Raw genomic sequence first — 27,955 nt, 5'->3', positions numbered from 1 at the left:
GCTAATACTTGAGTGTGAACAAAAATATTCAAATGGCACCAAAAGTGGCCCTCTATTTTTAACCCTTAATTTTCCTTTTTATTCAGATGAAAACACCCCCCCCCTGCCTTCTTCCTTTTGATGTTTCTTATGAACCGCATTGCCGTGTTAGAACGTTTTAAGCAAATACACACATGGTACACATTTTCTCAATTAATTACTTTTTTCTGTTGGCAGGTCTTTTCTAATGTTCACATTATATCTTCCCCTATGGAAGAAAATGATCACACTTTCAAGAAAGTTATTAGTATCTAAATTTGGCAACGACTTCAACTTTTGCTTTGCAGAGGTAACGAATTGCAATCAATGAAGGATGTATTCAATCACATATTTATTCTTTTGAAGCTTTAACACAAATTTCACTGGATTGAAACTCTTGATGCGAGATTTCCTGAAATGAAAAAAGTGGTTACAAAAAATAGCTGCTTTGATGTAATGGTGTAACTATTGACTGACCTTATCTTTTGAAACTGCTTGATATGCGTCATTGGTCCATTGAATGATTTGTGAATCACTTATTGCGCATTTGTCTTTCAGAATCCTTGAACTGGTTTGGTGCTCCCTGAGGACATGTAAATAAGCATCTTCAATACATTGCTGCAATGAATGCTCAACTTTTAGTGGTACGTCTATAAGTCAAATGTCTAAAGTTCAATAATTACTTTAAATCTCCATGTGAGCCCCCATAACAAAGGCTGAACTAATGGTGTGCAAGAAGGAGGAATCAACGCGAGATGGGATCTCCTGGCGGACACGAATGCTCTGGCCGTCATTCCTTCATGAGATCCAAAGGAGTCCATTATCATAAGGTTTGGAGTTGGAACGTGTTGGAACCAAACTGAAGAAAGCCATTGGGCCAGAACAGAATCGCAAGCTCTGATCTGATTGTCGCTCTGTTGGTAGAGCACCAATATATCCTTGTGCCTCACTAGCAACGATTGAGATCGGCCAAGCTTCGAGGTCTGAAAACGAGGCAAAACAAATGGAGAAACGGGAACAGGTTTAGGTCATTGGAACACAAGGAGGCATCCAAGCATGCACTTCTCATAACATATCTGGTTCTTCCCTACCCGCATGCTTCTCATTCGACATATCTGACAAGAACTCTTTTTCTCCTTTCTCAAGCTCTAGAGCTCGCTTTTTTTCAATACTGATAAGGGAGAACCGAATGCCATTTTTACAGCATGCTGAGCAAGAGGCACTTTGTCATTTTTGAGGGAAGCAGATGGCGGAGAAATTAACTTTGTCAGAAATGTCTCTCGTCCCCTTTTGGTGCAGTAGAAATATTTTATCCCTACCGCCCTGGGTGGAAATTGGGATGGAATTTTGAGAAACTCCCTCGGGGAAATAGCCCACATCCCGCTTCAACTCTTGTTATACCTTTAAAATAAGCAACGGCGTCAGAAGTGTTCCATCCGCCAAAGCTGATAAAACCACGACCGCGGAGCAATCTTGAAAACCAGCGTGGCGTAATTGGAACCCGGGATGATGAGTTCGGCTGGATTTGTTGGTGAAGGAACCCGGAGAATGGCTTTGAGGATTCAAATGGAGTGGAACTTCATCCATGAAACCGATTCGTTTGACTGACAGGTGGTGTTCCTGGATCAGTTCCAAGGTATTGCTCGAGAACTCACGGGCATGTTCAACAAGCTTTGGAGGCAATTCTGACCAATCCGATGGGGACACGAGGTACGGACTCATCAGGTTCTTGTTCCTCTTGCAGAATCTACAATGCAAAGCGAGATGTCCTTTTATATGTTTGTCTTGATTGGAATTGCAAAAATGAATGAATTCCGCCCATAGAGGCCTTGGACCAATATGTGTCTGCCAATATGATTTATTTGGTATTTTAAAATTTCAACTTACCGCATTGCCCAACCTGAAGAAGCTTTGAATGACGCATCATCTCTGCCAATAACATTAAGCCCAAATTTTTGGAGATCCAAATGAGAGATCGAATTATTCGCCTCAAATTGGGACCACACCCATTCCAGGAGATCTTCGTCATAAGAATAGCGTAACTGGATTTTAAACCTTTGGGACCATCTTTTGAACCAACCATAGGAGCATTTCATATCCGTGTAACCTCTGGCCATAAAAATATCCTTGGCCTTACTTTGGACCTGAGACGATTTCGGTCTTTTTCCTTGGGACTTGTTCTTGCAATACCTGGAAGACAATGAGCATTGCTATTCATAAAAAAAACGGCCAGCCATTGTTTGTCCACAATAGCCAAGCAATGTACGGAAGGGCCCCTTGGTTTAATGAAAATGTCCCTCTATTGTCCTACACAACCTTAGAGATTTGAACCACGGTCAATGACTAGAGACCTGATAGTAATTTTGGAATTGGCCTTTCTTCCCTCTTCCCTGCCCTTTTTTGAGGGAGCTTTGATTGGGGTTCATTGTGGTGGCACGCTCAAAGGTAACATTACCTTACAGTTAAATGTTTATTGCTCCACCACTGGCAAGGTGCTTCTTTATTAGCTTATTAGCAAATGGGTCATGGCTCTAGCACGGCAAAGCTTGCATGAAATAGAATTGGAGACTTAGGATCTTGAAGAGGTCTTGAGGAGACCCAACACCAAGTGTGAGCTTCAGCCACTTCAGGAGGTTGAATGAAAATGTTCCGATAACAAAATGCACTTTTTGAGCATATTTGGAACACACGACCACTGAAGGTTGGTGGATCAGCGTTAGCCAAGCGGAAAATGGAAAAGAGAGTTTTATCTTTGGCAGGGGCGAACACCAGAGGAGGAAAGGTCTCCAAGAAAAAGATGTAATGGCGTTTATGCTCCTCCATTTTGGGGAAACCAAACCAACCAGACTGAAAGGGTCATGGAATGAGCAAGTTGTATTGCTTCGTCAGCACTCCAAGAAGGTAAAAACTTGTATTTTTTTCGACGGACAAGTGACCTTTGAACGATTGAGCCCAGACTCTTCATGTGTTTGACATTTTTGGTCCAACATTCAACTTCAGCTTGAACGGCTTGTTGCTCAAGGGTTTACCCGTTTAGCACGCCAACAGTGAATTACCATTTGTATAAGATGAGGTCAATGTCCTTATTCTTGGGCCCACGTCCGGTGATTTTCTTCACGAGCCCACTCGAGACCATTTCTTTCAGTTTTGGAATCTGCTTCATCCAATCAAAGATCCTCCTCCGAGCCACGGAAAATATTTTCGAGGCTGCATATTGGCTGTGTTGAGTGGCATAGAGAGCGACCTCAAGCTTGAAAGCCGGTGGATAAGCTAGGTTTTGAGTTTCCCTTTTGCATTCCAAGTCGTCTTCCATGCCTTCCACGTACAGCTTTTCCTCACGTCTTCAAAGGAAAGGGAAGAATGAAAGAAAGAGAGAGAGAGGGAAAATTCCTTGAGGTGAAAAACTTGAGATATGCTACATTGAACACAAATCAATCAGAATTTGAATCAAACTACCATCCACGGGAGGCGTTGATCCAAAAGCCCTCCCAATGAGGCGTGATTGGCGGACAAACAAGTCAGATGAGACGGACCAAAAACTAGTTATGACGGAAGGAAGAGCACTAGGCCAGAAAATAGTCTTTCCAAAAAAGAAAAAAAAACGGATGTTTGAATTGACCGAGAGATGGAAATGAGAGCTTGGAAGCTCGGTTTGAACACATAGTTCCCTGCAAAGAACAAGGCTGTTCTCACCGATGAATTTAGACTTACCTGTTTTTCCACAACAAGAACCACTTGCACGTGTCTTCGGACACTTGGCCCGCCTGTTTGATAATTTCTTGAATTTGCTTGGTCACGATCGAGCTCGAAAGTACTTGATGATTGCGTCTGCATCGTGCCAACCAGTCTATGAATGCACCATCCAGTCCCTGGAACCCATGGGAAGGGAAGGCGGAAGGAGGAAAAGAAGAAGGAGAAGATATTCTTTCCAAGCGTCTTTTAATTAGGTCCCCATTTGGCAGCCTCGAGTGCCCATCATGGCCAGATGAAAGTGTGGTCGAATCCACTTCAAACTCCAGGGATTTGAATTGGCGCGCCTCTTCCTCCGAACAGAACGAGGAGTTGTAAAATCTGGTGGGTTTTCCCTCGAGACTTGTGTCTGTTGCGGTCGAGGCCGTTTTCACCCAGCCGGACACGGTGGAGTGGTGAACGCCAAACTTTTTGGCCGTCTCCTTGTACGTATGGGTACGGGCGTATTCCCGCACTCGTTCCTTGAGCTGGTTCAGGAACTTCGGGCCCAGACTCCGATGGTGAGCGATCACAGAAGTTCCACGAGGTTCTTGAGTGGCCGAAGAGGAACGTGGACTCGAGACCATCGAGGAAGAAGATCCAATATCGTCCCAGGACGAATGCTGCGAATACGGTGAGAAACTTTGCTCGCTTGCAGACCCAGAAGGCGAAGGGAGGCTGAAGGGTAGAACGGAACTACTTAGATCACAGAGCAATGAGTTATTCAACGAGGAGGACGAAGAGGACGACGAGGAGATCTGCAATAACAAGGAAATGGAATCAATGAATAACAACGGAGAAGTTTTCTTCCATTGAGATGATGTCATTGTAAGCATGTTAAGGCTCAAATTCAAGAATATCTATTTCATGACCAAACTTCTGCCAATAAGCCGTCGGCTTTTGGGTTTTTTGGGTTTTGGGGACTTCAATAAATCTAGAAAAAAAATAATAGATGCACAAAAATTGTTTGAAATTGTTAGGTGGCGGAAGCTTCTTCAAAACCACAATTTCGTTTTTCTCGTCCTATGCTGGATGTCTAGATGTGCCTCAAACCATAAGGTATAAAAAATGAACCAATAAAAGTGTCTAATTGACGGGAAGGAAAAGAAAAATGTAAGCCCCTCTAGATGCACTTTTTTGCCGTGAAATGAATTCCAGAGAGATTGATGAAAATGGATCTCGACTTGGAAGCTGGGAAAAGGCTTAAGAAATGGGGAGAGAGAAAAACAGCCCTGGAACAGGATTTACTTCAGCCAAAACCATTCCAAAGCACTTCCCAGGAAATTGATTTGAAATTGAAGTGAAAGAGGCCTTAGGATTTTCTTCCTCGTCTCGCCTTATGTTTCTATAGGTATTACGGGAAAATTCAGCTAAGGACGTTTCATTCATTCATTGGACAGTTAGACACTGAGTTTGAAAGAAGGTGTGAAAGTGAGTTGGTTGAAAAGGCCTCTCACCACATGGCTGTTGTTGTTGTTGTTGCTGCTGCTGCTGTGGGTGGTGGTGGCCGGGATGGCATCAGCAAGGGAGGGCTGGCAATCGCTCATGAAGAACTCGTCCTCGTGAGACACCATTATCGGCGGGAGCGGAACTGAATCCAGGATATGCTCAATATTCATGGATGTCTCCTCCGCGGCCTCATTTCGAGGCTCTTTGGATAAGCCAACGAGATCATTGAAGGGTGAGACAAACGAGCAATTGAGCGCCTGATGGTCGGGATGCTGTTGATGTTCCTCGGATTTCGTCAGCTTGCTTTGATCGTCGTCGTGAGTAGCATCCTCGAGTGAATCCCAAGATAAATTTGAAATGATATCCTCATGCCTGGGATCGTCTTGGAACATGATGGTATGTTCCAACATTTGATCAATAGCATTCTGATCCTCTCCATCGTCGATTGCAGTGTGCCATTCGGTGGATATGGAGCCAGAGTGTGATGGGTCCTCCGGGAAGAATGTGGAACAGGTGGAGGGCGAGAGGGTTGCCAATTTTATTGGATGAAACTGATGCTTTCTTTGAAGATAGTAGAGATAATCTCGAGCTTCAGTGGCCAATGATGGCGAGTCCACCAACGGGACCTCGTTGTCAATGGACAGGGTATGGATCTAAGTGGAGAACATTTAGATTAGATCGAGCTCTTGGGGACTAATGGACTCACTAAACCCCATTTGCATTGCATTACAGGATGAAGAAGAGTCGAAATTGACCCACTCAAACTCACGTCTTGAGCCGATTTTAGGTCCATGGTGGAATGAGAGAGTTGGGGCTGCTTTTGCCAACGGGACAACCATTTCCAATACCATCCATCTGAAGCCTGAAAAGGTCCAAATCTGAATTGATTGAAGCATGAACTCGGCCCCTGGTTAGAGAAGCTGTGTTTGCGGTACAAATAGTGGAGCATGGATCCGTTTCCACTTGGTAAAGTTAACAAGAGAAGAACGCTAAGAGTTGAGAGACAAAGAAGATGTGGTCTGTTATCTAAAAAAATGATAACTTTCTCAAAACATATTTTTCTTTTCATCTTTCATTTGACAGCGTTCTGAACCAAGAACGGATCGATGCAATACTTTGGACCCACATTGATTCTTCAGGTTCTTTGAGCTCTGAGGAACAAGATTTTTCTCTTGTTATGCCATCATGCCCCCGCCCCTTCCCTTTTCAAAGAAGGAAACGGGATCTACCCTTGACAGCAAATTGGCAGTACTGTAATGGGTCCATTGGAATTTGCTGTCATTGGTCCAATCTCAAACAAAAAGAAAACCATTGCGAAAGAGACTCTCCAAGAAAGAGAGAAGGGCATTCATAGTCGCAAGGACTTTAACATATTGAGGCCATTCGTTTCGAGTCAAGTGCAGCTTTGGGACTCGCAAACTTCGATCATTCTACTCGAATGACTGCATCAATTCTTCCATGTCTCCAGGCGCTCAAAAATTGATGGAACACCAGTGGTGGCATGATAACACACATAAACCAAACTTGGTTTGCAAAGTTTGCTCCTCACATACGATTGTTGATTGTCCTACCTTGAAATCTTTCATGCCCTCTCGATGAAAGGCCCATCTTGCTCGGGCTTGAACGAGCTTTTTGGAGAGGGCCTTTTTGCCCTCCGTTCGGCATTCTTGGCGCCAATCCCATAAGTCACTTTCCAGCCGTGTGATTAAGGCTCGATGCTTTTCTCGTTTACTCATGACGCCCGTCTCGTTTCTGGGCCATTTCCTCGGCTCAACCACCGAACCAAACAATCTAGGAGCAATTGGAATGGATCCTGGATCAACAATAAGTTTGATGGTGTGTTTGGAAGTCTTGGAATATCGTGTGAGTGAGTGACGTGGAGGATCTCTGTTTGTAATTGCGTGTTCACGATATGAATACGAAGTAAAGGAAGAGCTCGAGGGAAATCGACGGAAGAGAAAACACTTCTGACTTCTTGATGATTCCTCAAAGCGACTGCCAAGGTCGACGACGATACTCACACCATATTCCTTATTCCTGTCAAGAAACACTTGGAGCGAGTCATTTGGGTAGACTCAAGAAAACAAAGAGAACCAAGAGCGTTTTTGTTTAAATATTCACGATCATGGTCGAGAACAATAAACAGTTCCTTTTAGGTCGATCAAATTTTGTTGGCAGGAATATGGCTACTCTTCACTGATTATTGGGTAACAAAATGCCCGTTTTCTCTTGGGATGCCAGAGCATTTGGCAATGTCAGATCATATTCCCCCGCCATATTCAGGGCGAATTCTAAAAACAGCTTAAATTATGGGTAGAAAGATGAAAAGCACTTGACAAGTATGTTGATCGTATCTTTTTGTATGCGCTGAAATCGCATTAGAGAGAGCTTATTGATGTACTGTTGCTGCTGACACATTAGATCCGATGGTACTTTGGTGTCACATATTGTATGTTTCTACATAATGCAAATCTGCCTGTCTCCATCATCCTGACTGTCCAATTCTGGAATACTATTGACTGATTAAAAGTGGTTACTGTCATGTTCCACATCCCATCGGTTCCAGGACAATTTCGATGACGCCTTGAATCTTTCTCTCTCCATGGTTTCAAAGGAAAAATGGTTAGGTACAAATAGATGAAAGAAAGAAAGGAGTTCAATTTTCAAGCTTGACGGCCAATTATTGATGGTGAAGAATTTCAGGGATAATCCAAAACATAAGATATTGGCATCAAAGTCGATACGTAACGAAATTGTTTTTTTCCAAAACTTCGGTCATTTCTTCAGTTAAACCTTTATGAAACAGTGAGATCATTTTTTACACAAAGAGCAAATGTGGGCATTAAATGTGTTTTCATGTAAAGCTTTTGACCCACAATTCAAAATAAAAGTTAGACCAACGTATCTGATACTGTACGTCTTCAAAAGTATCCATGAGCTTTGTCCCCACCCAGGATTAAGGGTCAATTCTGGTGACCGTAGAGGCTTAATGTGCGTTTTGAGAGCACCTTCAAGCCCTCGAGAATCCAGGTTAGTTCGAACAATGATGTCAACTTCTCTTCTTTCTCGGCTCCTTCATTGTTTAATTTGCTTTGCTCTAATATTCGTAGGGAATACGTAGGCCTTGTTGATCCGAGTGCATCTTTCAAGTCAGACTTGGACAAATTTGTAGAGGGCATTTCAGATCAACCCTACATTCAAGGACTAGCCCGGTCTGCCAAATCAAATTCGTTGGTGGACCAAATGTCATATAAAGATTGAAAGGTAATAAATAGACGAATTATAATCTTTCATTTTAATAGTACTGGGGATTACATTCCCTGTAGCGGTTAGATAAGCCCGTGAAAAATCAAAAATCAAAAATACAGATTTACAAACTAATGCAAACGGTGTGGTTTTAGTTGATGTGGAGTTTTTCGAAAAGTAGGTTCTCTGTCGAAATCAGAATGTGTCTCCACTTGTGTGTTTTTATTTCCCTAATTAAGCATAGTCGCAGATGAGAATGGAGCAAGAGGAATTGCGCTCAAGACCAATCTATGTCTCTTCCCATTAGTCAGAAAAAGTACCTAAACACGCTTTTAATTCCTTTAAGTCGCCTAATACTGAAAAACTTATCATCCCACTCTTTCTCCATTTCCAAAGCTCCCAAATGAGGTTGAGGGTCATGTGACACCAGGTCACATTTTTCGAATTGGATTTATGACATCTGTTCCACACGTCTGTGATCTGTCAAGGAATTCTCTGCGGTAACAAGATAGAAGAGATGACAACGACGAAAGCAAGAGTAAGAAGACTCGCCACCATTGGTTGGGTCTGTAGAAAAAGGCTGCCTTTATCAGGGTAACCGGGACCAAGGTTTGGTCGAGATTTCTACAGTACAACAATTTAAACGTACGAAATGTTTCGTTCAAGACGATGAAGCTAGTGTTAAGCATTAAAGCAACCAAGAAAAGTGACATACGTATGTTGAATGGATTATGACACGTTAACTTCGTCTTCAATGCAAGCTGATTACAAAAAGCTTGCCTTTTCCTCTTCATGATCATACTTTCTAATATGCTTGTAGGTCCATATGTGATTGTTAATTACAGACGAGCTCCACCCCAATGAGTTCATTGGCACTCATAAATTTCAATATACTCACTAATTGCCCTCATAAGTCTAATTCACAAATTCGATCCAAAGGCAAAACAAATCAAGTGCATTGTTGTTTCACAATTTGTTTTGTCCGTCATGCATTAAAATGAAAGTACTCTTATGCAGGACAACGTAATGCATCTGTTTCAGGGAGTCTCCCGAGAGTCTCCCGAAGCTTGATGGTGGACAAGTGTTGCTTGTGTTTTGCAATATTAGGGCGAGGTTTGGATCCAACGTGTGCCAGTTCCTCTCTTCCGAGACTGTCTTGGTACCAGGTAGCGCTTAATTCGTTTGTGACCTCTTTTTAAGGCCATTAATTAGGGGCCCTGAGGTGTATCTTATTAGCAATTCATTTAAGCACGTTGGAAGTAAAGAGCCACGTGCAATTTAGTATGTATTTGAATAACAATAAGCCAACGACGAGTTTCTGGGTTTCTTGAACATGGTTGGATTAATGAATCATTTCTTGTCACCCCGATCATGGGTTAAGATCTAAAAACCATCTAGTGTACATGCAAGGATTACTAGTGAAGATCTAGGCTTTCTTTCGGGTCGGTGGACTGGTGGACTGGTTCTCAATTCTGGCTTCGTCTATGTGCAGAACGGGTATCCTGTTCATGCATAACAGAGGCACGAGCCTCATAGTCCGATATGATGACAGATAAGTGGTCTGCTTAATTAACACAGAACGAAAACAATTGTGTCGCTCAGGGCAAGGAATGGATCACCTTCATTACGTTCAAACAAATAAGATCAAACGCATATGTACATAACAAAAAATCAGGTTACACTTGTGTGCTTAAATATTTTGTTGTGTTCATTTTTATGATGGCCATGGTCGGTTCATTAACATGTTTGTCAGGGAATCACCACGGTCCAAGTGCATTATGATGTCAACTTGGAAGTGGTTCCAGGAACCGGTCTTTTTGTTTGCAGATTTACACTCATTTATGTTTGCGACAGCTAATAAATACTTGATGATATGGCACGTCATCTATAATTCATGCGAGTAAATACGGTCGTTACATGCAAGTTTGGTCGCCGAACCTTAGTGTTCTTCTCTAAACGAATATCATTAGTGTTTTCATAACCCATATCGCAAAGGTGTACGTTTCTTACATCGATCCCCAAAACAACATACAGCTACTGGGTTTGAGGACGAATATACGTTCTCTAAAACGTCTTTTCGGTCAAAGAACTGCAAATGTTTCAACTATGGATCCCAAAAGTTGAAAATAATAACTGAAATGCTTACCGCCAATTTCTGGTGGCACATTTAGACAAGAGAACCTTTTGAAGCGAATTGTATGTTACACTTCTGGACAGTTCCTCTCGAAATTGTGTTCCACCTTTCTCCGAAAAGCGTTAGTGCGCTACTGAGGCACTCTTATGTGGAGGGAAAAACATGTTCCCCTATTGCAAGTGGCAAACCTTCGTCCCTCCTTTTCTCTTTTGGACGGTGAGACAGACGAGGACCACGGTTAGAATTAAGTCCGGCCACTCTTGTTTTCAAAGCAAGAGTCTTCAGGCCTTTCGAGTGAAAAGATGCCCAGATCGCTGGAGTGGGAGGACAACGCGGACATTGGACCGCCCAACATGTGGGTATTCATTGGCGGAAAATCGAATCTCCTTATACAAAAGAAGAAGTGGCAATGAGCAGCCGTGTTCCCAAATGGGGCCATATTTCCAAATAAACTAAAAGCCGGGATACCGTGTGAGACAAGACTGCTCCCGGATGATTTATCTAAAGGGACGGCTACGTTCCTGGGATTAGATGCAGGGAGCGATAAAAACAAACCTCCCAACCAGCCAGAGCATTCAACAGTCGTTTCACGTACATGTACGCACTACATGTATTTCGCTCGCTTCCGAGTCGAAGCTTGAGTAAAGAAAAATTGGGGACACGCTTCGCTTAAATATTGAATGTACATAAAAAATTCATCCTCAAGGATCCGTTAACTGAAGAATTCCAGCCAGTCCACGCCTGATCCAATGCTCAGGTGGGTTCTTGGACTGCAAATTTAGAGTGAACACATAGTTGGTAGAGTGACCTGTAGACAGAATACGACCTTGACGCTCTTCATTTCGGTATATTGGACATTCGTAGACGAAGCCAGCCTCTCCAGTCTCGTTCTCAAGTTCTTTTTGACTGTGCTTGAGGATAGGTCGGAAAAGAATCGGTGGCAAGAGCTCAGAGTGAACTTTGTGAGTGGCCTCTTTTAAAACTCCCGCTTCCAGGTCCCAGCTGGCGCCTTGTAAGAAAATCCCCTTAAGAACAACGCTGTTTTGAACCGAGGCTGGCGTCTCAGGCGCCGGATTTCTTTTCCGAATGGACTCCAAAAGTTGATCCCCCTGGAGGATTTCCCGGGGTGTCAATGGGATAAATTCACAATCCACTTGGTCCATGGTGAGCGATTGACTCCGGGCAAAGTTCTGCAAGACAGCCGTGAGAAGAGATTGAGGGAAGAAGAAGCCGCTGAGCCAATATTGCTTTTTCGACAAGCAAGGTGACGACAGTTCGTCCTTCGATTCTTTTTGATGCATTGGTGAATCCGTCCCCTTGTTGCTATCCTTTGAAGGGGCCTCTTTGAGAGGCCAGGGGCCCTGAGCTATCCAGTCTCGAAAAAAGCCAATTCGATCCTGCAAATCCTTCATGTAGCCGTTGAGGGACCTCAGTGATGGATACGAGACTTGAAGCCACTGGTTGGGAATATGGTCTCGAATCAGGCTTTCAAACACACGTTCGATATCAACGGACATGAGGATCTCGCCGGTCAAGGCTTGCTCGACGAGTTCAAGCGAGTTTCGAATGCGATCCAAGAGCATGTTGTATCGTGTGGTCTCTAATCTTAACACCATGTTCAGGGAGTTCTCATAAACCACTGGGAAACTCGCATTGATCGCTTCTGAATCGAAATTGGTGGGTAAGGCTGCTCTCATGGTCTTCACATGATTAAGGAGAGCACTTGAGGCCAAGCCCTCGTCCGCATGGGACATGGGATCCAAATGAGGCTGGGCGGTGAGCACTCCTTTCAAGAGCTTGTACGAGTCTCGAGTGTTTTTGATAATAGCCGCGTTGTCGTTCAGACCCAGACCCTCTGGGATGGTGATGGTTGGAAGCCCATCAGAAATGAATTCCAGGCAGTGGGAGTGCGACAGCTCGGTGGGGACTTTGTACACACCATTCTCAGACAGTAAATACCCCCGAGCCTCGGCCACGTTCTCATTAAAGAAGTGGTGTAAAAGGGCATTCAAAAGGCGACGATCGAGCGGATCTGTGACACGGCCGCCATAATTGCATTCGGAAGTCAAATACAGCAAAGCCTTAAGGGGAGGCAATGAGCGTTGGTTAGTATTCTCTTCGCGTGGTTGATGCTTTTGCAGCGTGTTTTGCAGCTGCTTCAGACTAATGGTCAAGTCCGACTTGTTGAATCCGTATGGAGTATTCCATCCCACGGACTCGTATTGGAGTCGCTCCAAAACTACTCCGTGAAAAAATGCCAAACTGAAGAGGAGTCTTCTGAACTGTTGACGGAATTGCGGAGCCTCATCCAAGCGATAGAATCTTTCATCCTTGATGGGCTCTGAGAGATAAGCCAATTCCAAATTGGCTTTCAGGCCTTTAGGTGATTCGAGACTGATTTTCACTCCAATTTGAAGCAAGGACGACGGGAATGAGAGAGTGGAGTAGCTAGTAAGCCAGAGGCGGAACGATTTATGAACATTGACCGAACCTGGCCGAACAGAGGTGATTTCTTCCTCCCATAAATTGGCCAAAAGTGACATCCAATGCTCGGCCAAATGGCAGTTCTGCAGAATGACCCAACCTCCAGACTCGGCGGCTTGAACTATGGCTCGATGGGCCAGAGGTCCTTGGCCTTGTCCCAATGACAAGGTGGTGATGAACTTGGGCTCGTGCGGCTTTGGCGGCTTGAAACCGTAGATGGCGGATAATGGATCCACTCCGGAAGACAGCATCAGGATGATGGGGGTTTCGTGGGTGGACTCGGAGAAAGATTTCTCCAGATCCAATGAGGGCGCTTGGATAAAGTCAGACCCAATTTTCTTCACGATAAAATCCCTGACAGCAAAGATAAGCATATCTGGACGGAAGAAGCGAAGAAGAACTAATCGCTCAAGTTCTCTGAAAATAGAAGAAAAACAAAATGGAATCTGGCATCCCTAGAAAAAAGGGTTTCCTCTCCTTTCTGCTATCCTGCCACAATACAATACTCCCACTGTTGCCTTTGACTACTGTTTGCTCGATGATGAAGATGAAAAAGACGACCACGACGACGACAACGATGCTGGGTGCAAAATGTTTGTCTTGAGACAATAACCGGCAACGAGGAATGTGTTCCTGTTTGCTGGTCTTTGGCTTTTCCTCGCCATTGGCTTGCCTGCCAGAGATTTTTTCAAGATTGGCACGCTTTATTGTTGATGGCCTCTCTGTAATGTGCTCTTTATCTTCTTGAAAGGAGCCAGAGGGCCAACATTGATGCTGGCCTTCATTCTCACTCGACTTGGGACTACAAAACTTCAAAACAGATGACTCAACAAGAGCATCAAAGTGGTGAGTGTCTTTTGTCTTATTTTGGGATCATTGCACACACCATCACCTTGGGAGCGAGTATGGAAATTGATCTCATGAGATATGGCCAAAGCGATTGCAAAGTACATAGGCTGGCATTCTTATGAAAGCTAAGGATATGTTTTGGTCTGCAATTGGCCGATATTCATATTGTTGCATGACTCAGGAAATTTGCTAGGTCTGGATCAGCAATAAATTGGCCAACGTGATCCCATATATACCGATGGGGTGTCTAACGCTTCACTTTGATTACAGGTTGTATTCAGTATACATACCGCTTACCTTAGGTCCTACCATTACTACTAGACCATGGTATTTTATGGTATATTGGAAAGCCTTTTTCCACCGAAATTTAATGGCCGTGAACAAAAAACTTCATCCAGTCCTCACTCCACCCCTCCCCTTCCTCCTCTTCGTCTTCTTACTTGGGATCATTCAACAATCTCAATGGCTTTCTTTTATAATCCGACAATACATCGTGTCAGCTCGAAATAAAACAAGATCTAAGAGCAAAAAAACGGTACAGATTGTAGTGTGTTGTGAGATGTACTATACATAAGGCGGGGTCCCAAATAATCCGCAGGCCCTTTGAAGTAACCCATCTAAAGTTTACTACAAGTTGCTGCCCCCCTCCCCCCTTCGGACTTTAGGAAAATTGGAATTGGGTGTCGTCGGTGAAGGAATGGCGTGGGTGTATACATACTTGAGTTTGTCCCATACATCAGGCAACTTGGCGTGGAAGGAATTGGGTGCTTCAAAAAGGGCTTGCCTCCACTCAGTGGTCTTCAACTTGAAATGATCCATCAAACCCTGAAAGGTGGGCAGCTGAAGGGAGGCCCTCACAATTTCGTTCCATGATTTATCGCTCAACCAGGTGGGCGCAGGGTTGGGTTGCTGGGTTGGGTTGGTGTGGTCGCCCCCATTGAGCAAGAACGACCAGACTTTGGCAGATATTTCACCACGTCCCTGAAGGATCCCGACGCAAAGTATCAAGGAGAAGACGAGGATGTGCTCGTGGAACAAGGAGCGACTGATATTTTGATAGATAATAGTGGTGAAATGATGAGTCAGATCCTGAATGCGCTCCTCCATTTTCTCACGACGAACACATCTTTGTATTGACTTGTGGTAGAGATTCACGAACCAGGGGAGAGAAAACTGATACATGGGATCAATATTTGAGAGCTCGGAAATGCAGAAGAACAAGATGGAGGCGTGAATGGCTACTGGTCGGTAACCGTCCCTGGTGGTGTCGATCTCGGATTCAGTTTCGGAGGCAATCCTTTGTTTGGCTGCAATTTCCTCCGAGAGAACCTTGGAAGAGGAGAGGATTTGAATGGCCGTTTCATCCTCCAAAATATTTCCCTGTGAAGCGGAGAGGACCTTCAGAATCTTGTCTTCAATATCTTTCAGCTGTTTGTTATTCTTGGCCCCTTCGAGAATAAGTTGGTTCTTCTTTTCCTCAAGTTCGGGCTTTTCCACGGCCGCCAAAATACCCAGAAGCTGGTCCTGGAGCCCCTCAGGGGTGATCATGAAATTCATTAAGGTCACCTTCACCGAGACCTCCGGTGGGAAATGGGGGTTCTTTAAATCGGTAACAATGTACAATTTGAAGTCGTGGTTGTATTCCACGATGGCGTCGCCTAGCAAAACGCAGTCGACCCCGTTGTGAACGAAAGTCTGTCTTAGTAGAATTGTTTCCAACCCGGGATCCAATTCATTACTCACGTTCTCCAGAAGAGCTGGGTAGCCTTTTTCGATCGCTTCTTGAAGCATGGTCAAGTAATCGGGATCGGTGTATTTGATGACCAGTAGTCTATTTTCCTTCTCCATATTTTTGATCCACTTGGAGGCCTGACCTTGTGGATCAATCATCAGGGGCCATCGCCTCGCATTGGCCACAATCACGCCGTTATCGACTGAGAAGTAATCTTTGGGCAACCCGGCGATTTGCCACTGCCTTATCTCGACGGGATCCCCCAACGTATTGGTCAAGGAGAAGTCCGGAGAACACTTGATGCCCTCCTCCTGACATTTGCTCCTCCATTCATCAATGATCTTCAATCTGTACACGGAGTCAAAGGCTCCCAGATAAGCCACGGTTCCAGCCGAGAGAAGGACGTCCCCTGTGATATTGAGTAACCTTTCCCCAAGTTGAGCCGCCATTTCCCGCCAACGATCCCGTTCTCCTCCCAGCCCTTGAATCAATTTCTCTGCTCGATCCAATTTCTGCGAACACAACTCGATATTGTCCTCGAGGTCCTTTTTCTTTTTGGTCATGGCGGCAAATTCGTCGTTGAGAGCTTGCAGCTTGTCCGTGACTTGTTGAAGTTGAGCCCGCTTCTCGTTGAGTTTGTCCATTTGCCGGGCCAGTTCCGTCTCAGCTTCGGCTAATTTGGCCTTTTTGGGGGACACAATCTTGATCACTCGATCGTAAACCTCAATGGCTCGAACCCATTTGCAAAGGCCTTCGCAAGCGGTGGACACTTTCCGGACCAAATTAGGATCAAAGTATGGATTATTGACATATTTCTCGCGGATGCGCTTCATAATGATTGGAGGGATGTTGTCCTTGTCGTAGGCTCGCAGAGTGTCCAAAAATTTTATGTCGCCCATCATTTTTTGCCCTGGCACCCAAAAGTCATCGATAAGTTTGCCCTGATTGTCAGGATCCGGCTTCCTTTCAGCTGGAACTCCTTTCATGACACAAACAGCTTCGACGACAAATTTGACAATCGGAGCCGGATTCTTCATGGTTTTGACTACTGTAATATCCGAAGGGTTCAGTGTGTTGAGAGCGTGAACCGCGGACTGAAGTGCAGGTATGGCTTCCGCCAGATCGTTTTCGCAATCGTCTCGAATAGCTTGTGCCGCAGCAGCCGCTTCGTTGGCCAAGGCTTCATCACAAGCCACAATTTCCTTTTTGGCCTCCACTTGAATGGTATCTTGCTCGATTTTAATCATGAGTTTTTCCGTCTCGTCCGAGGTCTCCAACAATTGGGGTCTCAAGGCCGTCAACTCATTTTGCATGGCACTTACCTAGAATGGAAACTGGAAGCATTTCTCGAGAACCGTACAAAGGCATTGTCATTCTTCCCTCATTTTCCAACTACGAGCGTCAAAGACTCCCTAGACGCTCGCTTCAGACACCTCTGTTTGCAATTTCCTGTCTGGGGACAAGTCAAGTTACTGGAACATTCTACTTAGTCATCCATGTGGGAGGAAGCGAGAAATGGTCCAACATCATTTCACATCTTCAAACAAGAACCTACCGTAGATGAATTAGGTATACCCTACATGCATTGTGTGTGGCCTTTTGCTCTCTTTGTGTGTCACTTATCGAGCTAGGGCATATCAAATGTCCGTTCCTCTGAAAGAGGTTCCTTGAATTTCGAGTTCACACAAAGCACACAAGGAAGGAGTACGGCAAAAAGCCTGAAAGTATCATGCCGAGGTAAGAACTGACCTGGGAGGAGGCAAATTCGAGCTTCCCCAATCCCATTTCATATCTGTTCTTCAAGTTGAGAATCTCCTTTTGTTTGCTCTTCAAAAGGATCTTGAATGTATTGATCAAAGCCAGGTAGGAGGTGGGTGTCACGTAGTTGTACCTCTTCAACTCTTTGAGGAACTTCTGGGACAGCAGACTCGCACTTTGATGGAAATTGGCACACATTTGGACGCAGTTTTCCCTGCTCTCCTCATCGAGGTCCATTTCCTCTAGAAACTTGCCAGCCACCTTCTCCAATGCATCCACTGGCCATTCGGGAAACCAGTCGATGGAACAACAATTGATCAAAGAGGGGAACATTCTGTGGGGTGCAAGCAGAAGAACATGAGTGGTGGAACAACTTTGAGAAACTTCGACATGAAGATCAAAAGTAACAATGTGGGTGCTTGATGGTCAAGACGCCCATAGTGGTGCATGCTTGGCACGTCCAAGATCCAGCACTCACGGCAAAAAAAACTTGACGGAACTTCTTGATTGGATCACAAAAATAACAACAAATGCAATCCAATAAAGAGTTGCTGAACTGACCTTAAGCGATTCCGAAATGCTGGTCCAATGGGTGACATGCAGAGGACAATGTGCAGATTGCGTTTGACGTTTTGCAAGAATATGTTGTAAAGGTTGGCGAACGATCCATCTCCACCCAAATCCCGTGAGGCTTCAGGTCGACTTGATTGGATTCGCTCCAAAATTTCGGCCTTCTCTTCAGGTGCAAACAAATTCGGCACTTCGCCCGTATTGAGGACCATACTGATGTCTTCCAGGAAGGCTTCGTCCTTTATCTGAAGGTCAGTGAACAAGAACACCACTTGTCGAGAGTCTGCACCGGCTTTTCTCAACACCCTTTTGAGGTCAGCCCTCCAATTGGTAATTCCATATGACTTGTTCACCTCAATCTGGAACAATTCGAGTCCAGCGATGAATGTGGCTAACCGGGTCAAAGATTGTCGCCCACTTCCTCCGAGTCCCACGAGTAATGCATGCCCCCCTTTATTTCGGATGATCCGATTGATCCTCGAGGTATGTTCCACTGCATAACGGAACATCACTAATGGCATGGGCGCCTTGGAAACCGTGTTGTATTCATGCAAATAATGCTCCATGGCTTTGGCCAGTAAGGTACTATCGGGAATTTCGTCGTAGACTTTCTTATCTACTTCGGGGTGCATATAATCTCCAAAGCAAATGGAATGCAAATGTTCATCCGTTGCCACTGAAGATCCAGCCATGACATGGGGAAAAAGAATTTTGGCGAGATCCACTTTGAACTCAGAACTGCAGTTCCTTTTAACCATGGTGAAAAACATTTTCCGATCCTCGTCGTCGATGAGGCGGTCATAAAACACGCGGTAGACCTCATGACACCACAATCGAATGAGCTTATTTGGATCCCGCAAATGAGAACTCGGGATGGACCGGACGCCATCAATAACCTTGGAGAAGTCCCTCAAATTGAACATGTAATGGCATTTGCTGGGTGTGGGCAGGAAAGTGGTGATCACACTTTTGTATATTTTCAACGAGGCATCCACCACAGATTGATTCATCTGATGAATGGCCATCTCAAAACCGCTTTTGAAATGCCAGGTCACCACGGTGCTGAAGATCCTTCGCAAGGTATCGTCGTGGAACTGGTCCACACTCAAGATATTCATATGTCTGAGAAATCGAGGCGAGATCTCGTTTCTTCCACTTCCAGGAGGACTCACAGCAGTCAGAAGCAAAGTGTCCAAGATTTCCATCTTGGAACTGTCTTTCCGCTCATACCAATATCCGTGATCTATCCACTGGAAAGAGAATGGCGTGGTTTCTGTCTTGCCTTTATTCTCATGCATAGAGCGAGGCTCATTAGCAAGAAATCTTAGACGTAGTACTATGTAGAAGGCTTGAACTTTTGGTATCCCTCAAAATGCATCGTACTGGGGAGTGGCGTTTTGGAAGTGATCAAAAATGGATGGAAGAGGAAGCAAACAAAACAGCTGAGATTTTACATGGTCAATAGCACAAATGCTCAAATTGTAGTCAATGAGTTTAGGTTTGGAAAGTCCTTCTCCCTTTCCTCAGTTTTGAACCTTTTATCTAGTGGTAATTCCTAAAACTTGGCCTCCCCTCCAACCTACTACAGAACGTACAAAGTACATGCTGTAATTTCAAAGTAGACCTCAATACTATCCTCAAACAAAAAAAAAAGCGCAAAGAGAAGAAAAAAAGAAAAGGAAAGTTCTCATTGAAAGAAGCAATCAGCGAGCACTTTTTTGGTTGTACTTTTCTCACAATGGGACGAATCAAGGCTCCTTTGTACCTGTCTTAAGAGTTCCACGGGCGGGATCGTGTCGCTCTCATCCATTTGAGGCAGGTTCAGATCATCCACAAAGATGACACATTTCTTGCCCATCGCAGGCCCAAAGACGCCTTTCCTCCGGCGATCCAGCTTGGACATGATCACATCCTGGGTGTAGTTAACCGATGTTCGGGCCGAGAAATTAATCACATTGGTAATGAACTTTTCTTTGGGCAATCGACGAATGAAGCTGTTGGTGATGAAGGACTTTCCCGTTCCCGTATGTCCCAAAATGGCTAACGGCATTTCTTGAGCGAGAGCGAGTTCCAAAAAGAAGGATTGCTTGACCGTTTCGGCCGTTGGAACGATGAGGACCTCGTCATCCCCCACAAATTGCCCAGGTGCCACTTGATCCACCCATTTCACCCAACAACCCGGTTTGTCCACGTCCAAGGTATAATTAAAGACACTGCTATGATCTGGAATTAGGTTGGTTCTGCCCAATCTGAAGCTCAAGGGTTTGGCATTGCCTTTGACGAGGCCATCAACCAGATTCCTAAAATATGCATCGAACTTGGGTTTGGACGTGTCTGCCATAGTGGAACACAAGCCCCACAGAATGGAGAAAAGGAATGCCATTTGCATGTGAGTTGCATCAACCTCGGAGGAATCTCCGCCCATTTCGTCATTAGCTTTCATTTCAGTGGAATTGGTCGAGGTTGGCACTCCCAACAGAGACTTCAAAAGACTCAACTGACACTTGATGAGATGGAGCTCGGAGAAAGGTAGGAACAAATTGGAGTCTCTAATTTGTTCCAAACAAGGGGGGACCAGCCATTCGAACATGTCGTCCAGACAAACGAGTTTCTCGTCGTCAAAATGTGTTGGTGACAGAGTTTCAATGAATGATTGCTTCAGAGGCCTCCATCCCAAGAGTCTGCTCTCCATAAAGAGAATGCCAGATCGACCCACAACTGCCGGAGAGGCACGTCTCAAGTCTGACATTTCAAAGATAAGATTCATCCACGGAGACAAGGGAATGATCTCGCCGTTCATGAGACAAAGTTTCTTGCTATCATCCAGAACCGTGTTGAGATTCTCGATCCATACCGAGTCCACGGGCCCGTCAAAAACCAACCATTTACGTTCTCCGGGCCCAGCCGTGGCCATTTCGCGATAAATCCGGCCTAGTACGCCATCGGTCCATTCATGGGTCGAGTTGTCAAACACTCCATACAATTGATTCATGGTCACAGACTTGGGGTTGATGATCTTGTAAGTGGTTCGATATTCATGAGCTCGCTCACTCTCAATGGTGTCTCCTGCGGTGGATAATTCCGAGAGCGCTTCGGCCAAGATGTGATATGTTTCGGATTTGCAACTCATTGGCTCCCCAATGATCATAATCCCATGACGAACCAAGACCATCTCGTAAAGCTGGAGAACTTTCCCAATAAACCATGGTGTGGCTTGGAGGCCAAAGTCTTTGCATTTGCTCTTCACCGTTTCTTTGAGTAAGGTCCGATCAAGCACCGGCGGCGCTACGTCGTGAAACAGGTCCTTGACGATGCTTTCAAATAATGGAATGTCCTCGGAGACAAACTTGGGCAAATTGACATCCATGATGGCCTTGAGGACTACTTGGAACTCGTCGTCCAGATCGGGACGGACGACTCGAAAGTGCGCCGAAGTTTCCAGCACGGCCTTCACGGCACGCATCCCATATTCGTAATGGGCTTGATACGAGAGTTGCTCCGAACACAAACGGTAGACTTGGACAATTTTCCTGGCCAATGCCCTGGCATGGAGAAACCCCATGGAATAGAGGGAAACTTCGGCAATCATCTTGGAATCGGGAATCATCATGGCCACTGGTCGGAACAAAAGTTTCAAGTTGTCCGGAATGGGATGGGATGAGTCACAACTAGGGTTCATGGTAATAAATCTGCAAACCAGAGGTGATGCGCAATAAAGAGCTATTTAATTGGCTCCCTCTTGGGAAAGTAAATTAATGAAAGACTTAAAGAAACTATTACCATCTTTTATCATTTGCATTCTTCCCTAGCAGCAGTGCGAAGAAACTTTTTTTCTGCAGTCAGATAATTTCCTTATCATTGCCAAGGCGAATTGAGGGGGGGGGAAAGTTTTTACATCTTCAGCATTAAGTGGAACAGACTTTGGAACCACAGAGGCTTGATAGCAAATGAAACCGAATCCGCTTTCAGAAACTAGTGACCGAACAAGGAAGTCGTAGGTCGATAGAACTACTTCCTTTAGAGCTCCATTTTAAAAGTCTTAAATTAGAACTCCAGGTGCAATTCGTCCACCCCTATGATGATTAAATATGGTAAAGTCGTTGACAATGCTCCATCTCCTACGTCGTTCAAACGGATTGTTTTAGAAGCCAATGGCTTTGGCGAGGATAAAGTTTTCCCTTCCTCAAAAGCTTGGAATCCATTCAAAAGGAATAATGGGACGCAACGTACTCCAACTAAGTCATAGGCCCATTGCATTAAACATTATCCCTCCATTATGGTGGGAAGTTTATAAGCATCGCAGAATGGTTGCCTATGTTCGTTCATACAGTGGCGTAAATGAATTTATACTCACATACAACAAGTCGGGTTGAGGGAAAGTTCCACCCCTTCAAAAGTGAACATTTTTGCCTGACTGGCAATGGCACTCTGGATTGTGTGTATTTGCTGAGCCACCACGGACAACACATCCATATCGATCCGATTGAATTCGTCAAAACATGCCCACGAACCGGATTGAGCCAAACCCTTGAGAAATTTCCCCATACCATGATAATCGATACCATCCGAGCAATTGAACACCACGCACGGTTTGGCGATGGCCTTGGCCAGATCCTTACACGTCTCTGTCTTTCCTGATCCAGCCGGTCCCTCGGGAGCGCCGCCCAAGTTCATCATAATGGCGTTCATTAGAGTGCGGAAACAGCGGAGAGTCAGGGGAGTTATCACCAAGCGGTCCATGTTCCCCAAGTACTCAAAGGCGTAGCGCAACGTGGTGGAAACCATTTTGACACGAACGATGCCTTCCTCATAATCCGAGAGGTAATATCTCATTTGACTAGTCCATGAAAAATCGTCCACATTTGCCACCCCATCCTGAATTAATTGTTCCAATACATCTCGAGCGTGAACGCCCAACACAATGAGGGCCCGAATGGTCTTCCTGGCACACGCCGAGAGTCCATTTTGGACGAGTTTGACGATGGATGATAATTGATTGCTGCACTCCTCGAGGAAGGTGATCAAAGTGCCCTGTTTGATGGCCTCGCTGGCTCGAGAGGTCCAACTAATGGAATGAGAGGTGAGAATAGCTTGGCCTGGCCATTCCAAGACCCATCGGGTGAAATCATCCTCGGTGCGGACATCTTCCAGGTAGGACCGTGTTGAGCGAGAAATTACGTCTTTCAACGAGGCTATCATTTGCTTTTCCACTTGCAATAACCATTTCTCAACCTTAAGCAAGAGAAGAACGAGGGATGAGAGGACGGACAAAAAGATGTCGTACTTAGGGATGAAAAGACAAAGATAACTTTCCCAAGGTGCAAACGTCCTGAGCCTGAGGTGGCTTGCATTCTAGAGGGCTTGGAAGGATAGAGATTTGGTTTGTTTGCAGGTACAGTAATGACGACGACGACTTTCTGAAGGGAAAAGCTCGCTAGTAATGGATAAAAGTTTCCATATTGTCCACAATGCTTGTGTGAGAATATTAAAAGTATTGTCGCGCAAGGGTTGGAAAATAATAAGCTTTCGAATTTATTTCGTCATCTTAGCGACCTGATTTGAAACCTTAAAAGAGGGGAGCAAGATTGATTGCTCCATTAGTTTGGACCAGGGTCACGCTCTCTTCATTGATTTTCTAATGGATTGGTTTTAGCTTCAGATCGAGACCAAAAGTGTTTCACAAGAATCGAGTGAAAGCGGCCAACATATGCCTTTAGAACAAATCCAAATTTCTCACGATATAAAACCGTGCATTGGCGTTGGCCATTACCATTTTCCCACTAGTGTCTCCGAATCTTGCCCACCGTACATTGAACTTGCAAGCAAATTTTTAGTGCCCTATTGAACAGATTTAGAACAATTTAAGGTTTGACCCGAGGACCTTTTTTCACCGCGATTCAACGAGATTGATACTGAGATGAGCGCATTATTTTTCATTTTTTTTTAATACTTACCATGCCTTTGGCATCGGAGGGGAAGACCATGGAACAGAACTCCACCTCCTCGCCATCTTTGGACACCATGCCCACAATGTCTTGATTTCCAAACTTGTCCGCTTCAAATTTGAGATGATCGATTCCTTCAAAGCATTTTCTCACATGTGGCTGAACTCGAAGGGGATCCTTGGTTTCGGATAAAATCTCCAACAACTCATCATTGGAGAGGAAGAAAAATCGGGGGAAGAAAAGCCTCTTCTTCTCGAGATAGTCGTTCAACCCTTTCATGATGGCATCCAAGAGCTCATTGGCCTCGCTCAGGTTCGGCAACATATTGGGCTGGGATGTGGCTTGCAGGACCCGTGGATCGGCCACCGTCTTAGCCATGATGTTTCTCCAAATGCGATCGACTTTATTGAACTTCCGCCCCTCGGTGGGCATTTGCTTCATGATGTCCTCGGAGTTGAATATGGGCTCCAAGTACAACCAGGACTCCTGGCATCTAAGCCATGCATCCAGGATATCTTGCATACTGATGAGCTTCTCCTCCCACTCCCGCATCTCCTCCTCAAAAGGCTTAATGTAGGCTGAGCTGTGCATGGTCTGAGCCTTCAGGATGTGGTCATCTAGCATCTGTTGTACGTCTTCCACTCCGCTGAGAATGGAAACTCCCGATTCTCGGTAGGGTACACACTCAAAGATGACACTCTGCCATTCGGACTTCATCTTAGCCATGGACATTTCCAAGGCGTACTCCTTGCTGGCGGTGGCTCCAATCTCCTCCAATTGGGACATGATTTTCCCCAAACCAGCCTCAATCATATCCGCCAGACTAGTTTCTGCGGTTCGCTTGATTTGGAAACCAATGGCCTGTCCAATGAGGTACCAGTGCCTTTCACGCAAACCTGGATTGCAGAGCGTATGCAGGATGGGCAGATGGATGCGGAATTTTTCTATCTTGCTTTTGATGGTGTCAGCAATTCTTCTGGCTGCTGGGTATTCGCCTAATGTCCGACTGAGATTTGACGCCTTCTCGTACATAGTTTCCACCTGAAATGAAAGGAGTCCATTTGGTTTTTTATCTTCTTCCCATCGCACTTTATGGCAAAGAAGCATCATATCATAGGGAACATGGTTGGGAACTTACCAGAGTCTGAATATCTCCTGAGACAAGACCTTCCAATGGCCCGTTGTACCATCTTTCGTATTTCTCGTGAAAGTCCAAGGCTACATGCCAAAGCGAGCTAAAAAGATCGACCAACATCTGCATCTTTTCCAAAAGTGCATACTTGGATGGGTCCCAATCCAAAAAGGTCTCTTCACGATTGATCCACCTAAGGCTTTCCACAGCCTCTTGCATTCTGGCCTCCAATTTGTCGATGATATTCACGCTGGATTTCATCTCATCCAATGTGAGCACAGGCGGGTCCTTCTTCATAAACGCCTCCAGATCTTGGTTCAACCGCTGAAGAATCAGTTCAAATTCGTCGATCCGTTTCCGAAGATCTTCCTCCACTTGGTCTCGCTTATGCCCGGTTCTGGTTTTGGCCAATTCGAACACGGAAGACATATCTTTTGGCCACTGGAACACCCTTGTGTTCAATTGAATGTCTTCGGGGGATAGAATGGTGCAATCCAAGAGAAACAGAACCCGCTGAGTGGCTATGTGAATGCGTCCCATGAGCTCAGGAAGAGATTCCATCATGGATAGTTTGAGATATCGTTGCAGTTCCACCAAAGCCTTGGTCTCCTCGGGGATGTCTCCCAACTTTGTGGCCATTTCATCGAACTCGTTGCAGATGGTCCTGTTCCACAAGCGATTAGTGTCCACTTGATCTCGAATGAGGCTCTCGTACAGCTCTTCACATAGATTGACCATGCTCTGGTTGAGCTCATGGCAATCTAGAATAAAGAGGTTTAATAGAGCCGAGTTCCGAATAGCCAATATTTCCCGCTTTAATTGCATGTAGCCGTCCATTTTTTGTCGGAAATCCGTCAGACTAGCCTGAGCTGCCAGGAATTGGTCCCTGTCCTTCAAAGCCTGACCGCTGAGAAGCGCTTCATATTTGTCATAGATATGGACATAGCTTTTGGGTCCAATAATGTTACGATCTAGGATCTCCATAGCTCTTCTGTACAACGCCTGGACCTTGTCCTCCTCCCAATTGACGGATAAAAGGAACATGGAACGACCTTTCATCTCGGGAAAGAGTTCTTGCTCCACCCGGGGAAACTCCTTTGTTGCCATTACGATCTCTTGGAGACATCTGGAGATGATTTCATGCGTACGATCCAAAGAAGGTTGGAACTCGACGGACTGATGAGCGGGCTGAAGCTTCAAATTCAGCATGGGCATAATGATGTGTGCCATCTCGTCGTACACCCCTAGTTGAAAGGCGTTTCCTGCTGCGTATGTCTCCATGAATTGAAGAAAGGATTCAAGGGACAACAAAGTCATAGACCGAAGCTGAATGGACATGAGCGCACTAACACAATTGAAGAATCGTTTCACTTGGAGCAAGGATTCGCTTCGACGAGCCGGGATTAGGTCCGTCCAAGATTTCCGCAAGGTTACGAAGGTAAAGGCCACCTCAGGCAACCATCGCTGGAAGGGGTAAACCAAGGTTCATATTGTACTCTATGGGCACAGCAGTACAAAATAGCATTAGAGTACACCTCGCTTAGGACCAAGAATGAATGTTTCCAAAGAATGAACTTTGTGATGCCTTTCAGATGCTAATTCTTTGACAAACACATTATGCGAGTACGCAGTCGGGGAAAAGAAGCATCTGAGGTGACTAGGGTGAGTATTATTTTTAACTGAGAGAGTTGAGAAGCACAATGCCATTCATACATTCTGCCTACATGCTGCCTTCGATTTATCTTCATATGGGATGAGGATCGTGATCATCAGTGGCAACGTCACAAGCTCGGCAGCAGTCTGCATCGTTCCATGCTAGGCTCATGCTCATTCCGTTCTCACCCAAGAGCAAGCAGAAGGATGACTGTACTGTGGTGCATAAACTCTACGTATGTGTAAGTGTACCATACTTGCCTTTAGTAGAACATTTCTAGCATCTTGACACTGCTCAAACACCCTTTTTTGGAGATCCGTGGGTGACAAAGGCTCTCCTCGACTGGTCCTCAACAAGTCAGGATGGACGAAACGCAGCGGCATATAACGTTTCTGCCAAAGCACCCGAAGCCGTTGAATAATGGGATTTAATATGAATAGGTTATGTCTGCAAAACTGTTGGGCAATCAGGAACTGCTGATGCCAGGGAACAGGGCCCCTAATGACGGACCGGGGAAACGGGCTGGGGATGACACTAATGCCCACACGTTTCCTTTCATCTACGTCCATAAGAACATAGTTCACGACAGCGGTCTTCATTGCCAATAGAAAGTCTTCCTCTACCTCTTGTACGAGAAGACTGACGATCTTCTTGTAGATGATGTTTTTGAACCAATTCGAGTGGAGCTTCAGCTTGATTCGAGCCAATTGTTGTTTGGAGAAACGAGCTAAATTCGCTCCATTCAAGTCGTGGAGGATGTATTTCATATATTTCTCCGTGTCTTCCGAACTTGGACAGTCTTCGTCTCCTACAAATTGACCTTCTGGTCGGCGTTGGCTCCGACTCCATTTGATTTGTCTCCTGGCCGTGGCAATTTGTTCCAACTGTCGAGTTGGACTTGAAGGCTGACTGGCCGACTGGAACTTGGACACTTTTTTGGTCTTCTTACCCCATCCTTTTTGTTTGCATATGGGTACCTTTTCCTTCTGGCCCAAGAACGAAAAAGCTTTGAAGAGTGAGCTCGTTCCTTGTCTCTGGCAAGACTTGTACGGAAATTGCTCCATAAAGCCGGTTAGCTTTCTCGAGGACGATCCAGGCCCTGTACCGTAATCTGGCTTAATGGTGCCAATCTCAACGCGATCCGTTGAAATGGTGCTTTGCTCTCCTGATTGTTGAGGATCGTGGGAGGCTTCTTTTCCATTTCCACGGTTACTACTGCCGGGAAGGCTGTCGGGAGTCGATGCCGGAGAGGATG

The 27,955-nt window shown here is 45.2% G+C and overlaps 2 protein-coding genes across 2 annotated transcripts; both read right to left on the bottom strand.

The window, feature by feature from the left end:
- Positions 1–355: 355 nt before the first annotated feature.
- On the bottom strand, positions 356–10,722 carry LOC131883631 (uncharacterized). The gene is made up of 11 exons (XM_059231146.1): positions 10,589–10,722; positions 6,768–6,987; positions 5,966–6,058; positions 5,205–5,849; positions 3,730–4,505; positions 3,075–3,359; positions 1,906–2,208; positions 1,420–1,765; positions 702–1,001; positions 496–636; positions 356–430 (listed from the first exon to the last, which is right to left on the bottom strand). Exons 2-11 carry the CDS (start codon positions 6,930–6,932, stop codon positions 371–373), a joined length of 3,114 nt encoding a protein of 1,037 aa, XP_059087129.1. The 5' UTR covers positions 6,933–6,987; positions 10,589–10,722; the 3' UTR covers positions 356–370.
- A 446-nt stretch (positions 10,723–11,168) lies between these two features.
- On the bottom strand, positions 11,169–27,494 carry LOC131890046 (dynein axonemal heavy chain 3-like). The gene is made up of 9 exons (XM_059239319.1): positions 26,961–27,494; positions 25,053–26,510; positions 23,924–24,955; positions 22,324–23,201; positions 19,735–21,658; positions 17,961–19,219; positions 17,391–17,733; positions 14,628–16,963; positions 11,169–13,477 (listed from the first exon to the last, which is right to left on the bottom strand). The coding sequence occupies exons 1-9, from the start codon at positions 27,465–27,467 to the stop codon at positions 11,278–11,280; spliced, it is 11,937 nt and encodes a 3,978-aa protein (XP_059095302.1). The 5' UTR covers positions 27,468–27,494; the 3' UTR covers positions 11,169–11,277.
- Between the last annotated feature and the right edge of the window lie 461 nt (positions 27,495–27,955).

This window comes from Tigriopus californicus, chromosome 1 (genome assembly GCF_007210705.1).
Source record: "Tigriopus californicus strain San Diego chromosome 1, Tcal_SD_v2.1, whole genome shotgun sequence".
Lineage (NCBI taxonomy): Eukaryota > Metazoa > Arthropoda > Copepoda > Harpacticoida > Harpacticidae > Tigriopus > Tigriopus californicus.
This window is presented reverse-complemented; position numbering and strand designations above follow the sequence as displayed.